The sequence below is a fragment of the Onychostruthus taczanowskii genome, unplaced genomic scaffold, assembly GCF_017590055.1.
Source record: "Onychostruthus taczanowskii isolate IOZ18803 unplaced genomic scaffold, ASM1759005v1 scaffold55, whole genome shotgun sequence".
Classification (NCBI taxonomy): Eukaryota; Metazoa; Chordata; class Aves; order Passeriformes; family Passeridae; genus Onychostruthus; species Onychostruthus taczanowskii.
The window spans coordinates 1,808,394-1,817,505 of record NW_024503124.1 but is presented as its reverse complement, the minus strand read 5'-3'; the positions used below and the strand labels follow the sequence as shown (position 1 = coordinate 1,817,505).

The following is a 9,112-nucleotide window of genomic DNA, read 5'->3' as shown; positions in this document are numbered from 1 at the left end:
CCCCAGATTTCCAGCCCTCGCCCTTGGCTCGGGCAGAGAGCTCCACGCTCTGGTGGGGGGGAGAAAAAAAAATAAGTACATATATGTATTTTTAAAGTAGTTCTAAAGCACCGGGATTCTCCCGGTACCTTACGTGACCTTCGCACCTTACCACCCCGGCAGTCCGGGACACGGCGTTAATCCGATTTGCGGCGGCGGAGCGCTCGGGCTGTACAATGGGTCATTGTTCGACCCGGCCCGGTCCCGCTCCGCCACGGCCGCCCGGAGCGGGACGCGGGACCGGGCCGGGGGTACTCCCGCGTCGGATCGGCCGCCGGTACCACAGTTTAACGGGACAGCCGCCCGCCCCATCCCTCGCCCCGGCGGCACTGCGACCCGGGCGCGGGCGGCAGCCGCGGCGAGGGAGGGAGCGGGCGAGGGAGGAGGGAGGGAAGGAGCGAGGGAGGGAGGCGGCGTCTCCTTTAAAAGCCGTGCGGGGCCGCAGCCCGCTCCCACAGGGCGGCTGTGATTGGCGCGGGCCCCCGAGCCTCCGGGGTCGTGACATCGCCGCGCAACAAAAAGCCCCGGCGGCGGCGGCGGGCGGCCACCCCCGGCCATGGTGCGGTGCGGGGCCGGCGGGGAGCCCGGCGCGGTGCCCTAGCGCGGCCGCTCCACGCGGGACGGCGGCGGGCGGCTCCCCACCCCTTTTTTTTTTTTTTTTTTTTTTTTTTTTCTTTTATTTACCCTCCTCCCTCCTTTTTCCTTTCTTTTTTAAGGGAGCGGAGACAAGTCAAGCTTCATCTTGATGTTGCTGCGGGAGTCTCGGTAAATGTCTATCTGTCTGATGAGCGTGATGCAAAGGACATTTTTGAAAAGGAGCCTTTTAACTCCGTAGACACGTAGGGACCCATTCACGGGCAGGCACACACACGCGAGGAGGAGGAGGAAGAAGAAGAAGCAACTTCACGATCGCTGCTTTTAAAAGGGAGAAGCTTTTTCCCTGGCTGGGACTTGCCTTCTGCCTCCTCAACCAGCTGCTAAAAAGTATGTTTCCGAGGCGGACTGCACTTCAGGGAACTTCTATTTTCTGCTCGGCAGCTGTAGAGGAGCAGCAGCGAAGTTTGGAGTAACACCAAGTGATGCGGGAAAAACACCCCGAGAGCAGAACACCCTCCTGCAGACACAACCCCTGCTGCTGCACACAGGTATAGCTCCGGCGGTCGCAGATCCGCTGAAAGCCTTCTCCGCAGGATGACTCCGTGGGCCACGGCGGAGGTGCTAGCGCTCTGGAAGAGAGAGGGGGGACGGGACACTAATCATAACTATTATTACTGTTATAATAATCCAGCCCAAAGTTTCACGGGGGAGAATGTCATCCTGTGGGTTTGGCTAAGGACGTAGCAGGATATGTACTTTCCTCCTTCCCCTTCTTCCACTCCGCTAAGGGAAAACAGCTCTCCTTTTCCCTCCGCTGAGGGTAGCCGCTGCCCCGCTGCGGGAGAAGCGGAGTCGGCCCCGAGCCCCCGCGGCTCGGCTCAGCGGGGTGTGTGGGAGGAAGCCCGGGGGTCGGGACGGGAGCGCAGAGGGGAGCTGGCTTTGCCGGGCAGCCTCCCCTTCCCTTCCCGGTGAGCGGTGCCGGCCGCGGCGGCGGGAGGCCCGGCCCGGCCCGGCGCACACCTGCGCCCCGGCCCCGGCGGTGCCCCCGGCCGCGTCCCCTCCTCCCCTTCACCTCCGCGCTCCTTTGTTGCGGAGCGCCCCGCTCCGCTCCCCCGTCCCGCCTCGCTCCCTTTGATCTCCTGCCGCGGGGATTTCGGTGCCGCTGCGCACCTGAAGCGGCCCCTCGGGGGGCTCCGCCGGCCGGTCCGCGGCGGGGGCTCCGCGGGCCATGGCCCGGCGCCGGGGTGGGTCCCACCTGCGGACCGTCCCCGCCCGCACCCCCCCTCCCCCGGCGCGGTGTCCGCGCTGACTGGCTCCCATCGCCTCCTCCTCCTCCTCCGCGCAGGTTGATCATGGTTGCCGTGACCCGCTCGCTCCTGGCGCTGCTGCTGTGCCAGGCGCTGCTGGGCGGCGCGGCCGGGCTCATGCCGGAGGTGGGTCGGCGGCGCTTCAGCGAGCCGGGCCGCGCCGCCTCGGCCGCGCAGCGCCCCGAGGACCTGCTCAGCGAGTTCGAGCTGCGCCTGCTCCACATGTTCGGGCTGAAGCGGCGGCCCAGCCCCGGCAAGGACGTCGTCATCCCGCCCTACATGCTGGACCTCTACCGCCTGCACGCGGGGCAGCAGCTGGGGCAGCCGGCGGCGCTGGGCTTCCCGCTGGAGCGGGCGGCCAGCCGCGCCAACACCGTCCGCAGCTTCCACCACGAAGGTACGGGCGGGCGGGGGCTCCGCGGGCTGCGGGAGCGGAGGGGAGGGCAGGGCCGGAGGAGGAGCGGGGGGCGGATTCCTCCCGCCGGTACCGCGGGGTTCGCGCAGTGCATCTCCCGGCCGGGTGCGCTGCCGCGGAGCTCTTGCTCTGCCAACTCCCTTCTCCCCACTGTCCGTCCGCCGGGGCGCTCCCGGTTTATTGACTTTTCCCGCTAAACCAGCGCGACTCCGCGTTAAGCGTTCCCACAGATCGCCGCTCTCCTGCGAGGCTAGAAAGCAGGGAAAGCTCCCTAACGCGCTGCTGAGCCGGGCCGCTGCGGAGGTTTCTAATCCCCGTCTAATCTCCGTGAGAGATCAGTGAAACAATCAGTCGCGACATCCTCGGGGGCTGCCGTCGAGGAGCGCTGCAGCCCGGGCTGACCAAAGCCCCGTGACCGCGCTCGGCTCTCACCTGCGAGGCCTGCAGCCCCCCGGGGCAGCGGCTCTGGGGCGCAGCCGGGGGCGTTTCCCGGCTCCGTGGCCGAAGCAGCGGCTGTGGCATTCCCCGGGCCCGCGGAGCCGGTGGGGCGCGTGTCGCTCACGTGCTTTTTTTGGGAAGGTTTCCCCGGGTTGTAATTGCTCCAGGCTGCGGTTCTCCGGTGCTGCCGTGCAGTGGCCCCGCTGCTGAAGCGATGAAAATTCATTTCCCCCCTGCTTTTAGAGTGAAACTGTGTCAAGAAAAGAGATGAATTAGGTTTTAAGTTTCTAAAAGGCGGCGGCCTCTGAGAAGTGGATGCGCTGTTTAGTGGAAAGCCTTATCGTGAGGAAGATGAATGGTGAAATCTAACCTCTCCTCATCCACCTTTCCCTACATGGGAAGTAAAAATCTGGCAGATAGTGGGGAAAAGGCAGCACGTGGGTCGTTCATGTTAAACCCAAGGATTGTGGGCAAGGGGCTGAGTGAGAGAGGAGTTGAAAGGGCAAAGTTGATAAGTTTTAGGCAAATATAAAAATCTGCAGTTTGAAGTTGTCATACAATTACAGCAAAACTGGATTTTGTTAGAAAATCGGTGTTATAATTTTTTTAAAATTTGGAAGAAAATCAGTGTGGCTCCCATTTTTTCACTGAGTTCTCATTGCGTTAGTAATTTCTTTAGAGCAGAACTTGTGACCATTCAAAAATATTTACATATTAGCAAGTACTGGTCTGGTCCTGAAATACCATAAGGCTGAGATTTACCTTATGCAAAAATTTGTATTTTATTCAAAGGGGAATGGTTACACCACTAAGAGTTGCTAATAGCAGTTATGGTTCCCCCTTAGAAAGTGATTTTTATTTTTTTTTCCCCTTCAGTATGTTTAGCAGCAAAGTTAAAAACCATGAGAGAGTTTTATTTTGGGAAATAGTTCTTAATGTCTGCAGCAACAATGTATTTAGCAACCCTAGCTATATTGTACTCCTTCTGGAGCTCCATTCTGTTGGTACTCAAAGGTGGCAATGGCCTGGAGTTTAGTGATTCCTTGAATATTTGGTTTTGGTGGTTTTATAAACTTCTTGTTTGGAGGTGACTTTGTTTCATTATCTCTTTTCCATCCACCCTTATTTCAGCAGTTGAATCTTTCTGTTGCTCTTTATGGCCCTTTTGGGTAAATACTGGGGCGTGCTTCATAAAGTACTGTTATGGGTGCTGATACATGATTTGTGTGGGATTAAACACACAAAAATCCATACATTAAGATTTTTAGGTCACCTAAATTGCAGACTAATGTTTTTCAGCATGGAATTTAAGGGATTGATGTTAGAACTGTATTCTTAGAAAAAAATCAGAAATGCAACAGTTACCCCAAGTCCTTCACCAGTTTTCACCAGTTTTAATAATTCCCCAGTGCTTGAGTTTTTCATTAATGTCTTTAAAGTCCAAATTAATGCTGTATAGTTCTTGCTTCTAATGACAACTACCTGGAAGGCAAAAGCCACCAGGATGCAATCCAAATGTGTAACAATGAATGAAGCATTTCTAACTTCATGCAATACGTGCTTGCACAAACAAACAAACAAGGGACTCAGTATTTTCTGCCTGAAAGTCTTTCAGGTCTTGTGTGTCACATGTGGTAGCTGTCATTTGAAAGCTGCCATCAGCAGACAGTCTTAAGGGGTTTGGTTGTTTGTCTCCGTTTCTGATTTTTTCCCTCTTTTCTCTTTTTTTATTTTCCCTGTTTAATCAAATTAGAAGTTTTGGAAGAACTGCCAGAAACGAGCGGGAAAACAGCACGGCGTTTCTTCTTTAATTTAACTTCCATCCCTAACGAGGAATCTATCACCTCAGCCGAACTCCAGATTTTTCGGAAACAGGTGCACGGAGCCTTTGAGAACAACAGCAGCTACCATCACCGTATTAATATTTATGAAATTATAAAGCCAGCCACAGCCACCTCTAAGGACCCTGTCACAAGACTTTTGGACACCAGGTTGGTGCATCATAATGCAAGTAAATGGGAAAGTTTTGATGTAACGCCAGCTGTTTTGAGGTGGATTGCACATGGACAACCTAATCATGGGTTTGTGGTAGAGGTGGTTCACTTGGACAAAGAGAACAGTGCCTCCAAGAGGCACGTTAGGATTAGCAGGTCTTTACATCAGGATGAAGATAGCTGGTCTCAGCTCAGGCCATTGTTAGTGACGTTTGGGCATGATGGCAAGGGACACCCGCTCCATAAAAGAGAAAAGCGTCAAGCGAAACACAAACAGCGTAAACGCCACAAATACAGTTGCAAAAGGCATCCGTTGTATGTGGACTTCAATGATGTGGGGTGGAATGACTGGATTGTTGCCCCGCCGGGGTATAGTGCCTTTTACTGCCATGGGGAATGTCCTTTTCCACTGGCAGATCATCTAAACTCAACAAACCATGCCATTGTTCAGACTTTGGTCAATTCAGTGAATTCCAAAATCCCCAAGGCTTGCTGTGTGCCGACAGAACTGAGTGCTATTTCCATGCTCTACCTTGATGAAAATGAAAAAGTTGTATTAAAGAACTATCAAGATATGGTTGTGGAGGGTTGTGGGTGCCGCTGACACAGCAAATATATTAGACAAATGCAAAAAAAAAAAAAATAGCTGACACTTTAATATTTCCCAATGAAGACTTTATTTATGTAATGAAATGGAAAGAAAAAAAACACAACTATTTTGAAAATATATTTATGTCTACGAAAAAGTTGGGAAAACAAATATTTTAATCAGAGAAATATTCCTTTAAAGATTTTAAATGTATTTTAGTTGTACATTTTATATGGGTTTAACCCCAGCACATGAAGTATAATGGTCAGATTCTTATTTTGTATTTATTTACTATTATAACCACTTTTTAGAAGAATAGCTAATTTGTATTTATATGTAATCAAAAAAGAAAAAAATATAGGGTTTGTACATAATTTTCCAAAATTGTAGCTGTTTCAATTGTGTGTATTTAAGTTGAAAAGAATACATGGAAGGTTACTATGGCAAAGTGCATAGCACATTTGCTTTCTGCTGTGCTACTGTTAAGGTCACAAGTTCAAGTCCAGAAAAAAGTGGATAATCCACTCTGCTGACTTTCAAGATTATATTGTACAATTCTCAGGAATGCTGCAGGGTGGGCTGTCCAATCCATGAGAACTGGCATCCTCTTTAGGTGGAACATTTGGATAAGAACCAGACGTTGCTGATCTAGTATAAATACTGCTATTCCCAACTAATTTGCAGTGTGAACATAAGGGCCAATAGAAATCCTATGGGAGGTGGGGGTGGGGGAAGACTGAATCCTTTCTAGACCTACAGAAAAGTGAATGTTTGATGTTTCCTTTAAAAGTCCTTCCTTTAAAAGTCCTGGCCAAATATGAAATAATAAAAACTAAAATGTCATCTTATTTTTTTGTGATTATCTATGCTAAAGAGGAATACCTACCTAATTTGTACCAGCCCTTGTCTTTAACAGTTGGAAAAGCCTTGCATACTTCCTCACCTCAGATGAGAGCTCACTTCTGTGGAGTGTTACAGTGAAATTAATCTGCAATTTTTGCCCTACATGCAGCAAGCTGTTGTCATATGCAGCCTCCTCTCTAACCTCAGCTGATGGTTTTGCTGTTTGGCAGATTAGCCTCTCTTCATTTCCAGGGTTTTGTGTTGGAAACCTTTTTTTTTTTTTTTCCCCAAATGTTTAAATCTATTTCAGATAATAAACCATAGAATTCTGATATTTCTTTCTGAGAAGTCCAGTCTGTAAGAAAAAATGGTTCACTTGTGCAGTCATCACAACTTGTGCTTGCATCACCTTACTGGTTTTCAAATCCTTCATGTAAGGAGCAAAGTGTGATCTGCAGTGGGCAGAGCATTGAAGCTGATGCTGATTGTGCCTGTTGCGTGTTCCCCAGCTGGTGTGGCAGGCACAGCCCGGGGGTGTTGTGTGAAAGTTGTGCTGGAGCAGGAGAGCAGGAAAGGAGCTTCATGGGCTTCTTGGTCATCCCCTGGAGCTCTGTGGTGGCTCCAGTTCTGCATTTGGTGAACTGTGGCTGCACTTCTGAAGCCATGTGTGCAGTGGGCCCTGTAGGGACCTCTCTAAGTCAGCTGTGGCAATCTCTGATTTGGGCCTCCTGATGTTTTGTTAATGAACCCCTCTTTTTTTTTTTTTTTTTTTGTCCTGGTCCTCCCCAGACTCCTCCTTTTTTTACCAGGATCATCTGGGTTGCAGCAATGGTACTAACTAGATGGGTTGATCAGAAAGGCTAACTTGATGGTGTCTTACAGGTCCTCTTGTAGAACAATCCTTTTGTTCATCACAAAAAGCAGAGGTTACAGAGGATAGGGGAAGAAAAATTAATTACCTGTTGACTGCTTCAGTTTTTTTTTTCTTGTGAACTCAAAAGCTTCTTGGGCTGTAAGGCTCTGTGGTGAGATAAAACTGATGTATTTCTTTGTACCAGCAGTGTTTTTAGCAGCTGTCAGAGAACAATCCACCACTCTGCAGCTGGGCTCTGCTTAATTTTGAGAGGTAGCTGATGTTGGTCATGCTGGTACTGCATAGTAGCTGTGGGCTGGCTGAGTGGACATCTCCAGGTGCTTATTCAAAACGCCGGTGCTGTTTTGGTGGCTGATGTTTTTAGGGATGAAGCATCACGTGTGCAGGAGTTTGGTTTGCCTTTTGCTTCTTGCCAGCTCTCCTGGTGCTGGATGAGTTGGTGGCTGTTGCTTTGGCAGGGTTGTCAGGGCTGCAGTGGAGGTCCAGCAAGGATTTGCTGTTTGTGATGTGTGGTTGTGCAGTCAAGTCAGAGCTGTGTTACTGTACTGTAAAACCTAAGCTTGAGGAAGCTGACAAGTGCTGAAAATTTAACGATGAGCATGAAAGGTGTGATCCCAACCCTGTGGAATTGTAAAGAGCCCACAGCACTTCTAGGCAGACCCTCAGCTCTGGTGCTGTAAAGCTGAAGTCTCACAGCTCCTTCATGTGTGACAAGACTGAGGGAGGCTCTTTACAGAGTGGTGACTGCTTTACTTCTCCTGTGAGGCATGAGAACTCATTGATGCTCGTTTTGTTGCCAAAAAAATTGGCTCCAGCACTTGTCTATGCATGAGCAGGAGCTGGCTCGTGGCACGGTGCCGCATTCCTTGCACAGGCAAACCTCCTGGTGCTTGACAAGGAATTGCATCCTCAGTCAAATACACCAGGAGGCCAATGTATCACTGCAAACCTATAAAGACCCACTCTTGTAAGCATTTCTGTGGCTGCTTAGTGTTAGCCACAGAATCCTCAGTTCCATACTGATTTTGAGGAGGAACTATGCAGGTGTCAAGCTCAGCACGACAATAAATTTCTGCAGAACTGGTTTTGTAATGTAACTTTAAAGCCTTCACCTTCACCTCGCTCTCTAGGTTGGAGAGGTGAGAGTGCTGCACTAAAGACTTTGTTTAGGACTTAAAGTAAAAGAAACATAACAATCTTTCACAGATGAGTGATAGGACGTTTTCCTAGGGATCAGTTGGGTTCCTGAAGTCTTTTAGATAGAACTGATGATCAGACAGCCTTTCTGAAAGGTTTGGGCTTTCTGGCATCTTTTGAAAGTCTGGTAATGACTGCTAAATAATGCTAAATACTAAAGGTATGCTGTTAGCACAGCCCACTAGTACTTCAGTTCTTTAGTATTTATTAGTATTATAGTGCTCTACAAGGAGAAAAGAACTTTTTTTCCTCTTAAGAGGAGAAAAAGCAAAATATTTTGAAGGCAAAGCTGCCTTTGTTACCCTATAGCTCCTAAACATTTTGCTTCTAGGCACTTATATGATCTATATAGGCAGAGATTGTGATAGATAATGTCACCCTTTGTGCATTTCAGATAAGCATCTCTCTAAACACAAATGTGATCAGCATGTCTCCTTGTCCTTTTGAGCCTCAGTAGCAGCTTTGTCGAGTGGCTTGATAATTTTTGCGCAAAATTCAGTTGGACTTCTGAGGTCAGCAGCATGTAGAGGAGGATCTTCAGTTGAGGTAAGCTCTCCCGAGAGCATTGGCCATTGCCAGCGAGCAGGGGCAGCTCTGCTGGGCTCCCCTGGGCTCAGCACAGCCGGGGGGGGACCCCTGCCCTGCCCAGCCAGGTTTGGGGGGCCACATCCCTGCTCCCCCTCCAGGCAGGTGAGGCTCACTGCCCACCCCCGAGGCTCAGAGAGGAACATGATTTGTTGTACCTCAGCTGTGGAGGAGGAGCTCATCCACGCTGTGTTTGTATCAGACCCACTTTGCTGCACTGTTAGAAGAGGATAA

General features: G+C 50.1%; 1 protein-coding gene across 1 annotated transcript; it reads left to right on the top strand.

Moving 5' to 3' along the window:
• Positions 1-769: 769 nt before the first annotated feature.
• On the top strand, positions 770-5,558 carry BMP2 (bone morphogenetic protein 2). Its single transcript, XM_041417202.1, has 3 exons — positions 770-1,184; positions 1,982-2,340; positions 4,550-5,558. Exons 2-3 carry the CDS (start codon positions 1,989-1,991, stop codon positions 5,392-5,394), a joined length of 1,197 nt encoding a protein of 398 aa, XP_041273136.1. The 5' UTR covers positions 770-1,184; positions 1,982-1,988; the 3' UTR covers positions 5,395-5,558.
• Positions 5,559-9,112: the final 3,554 nt, after the last annotated feature.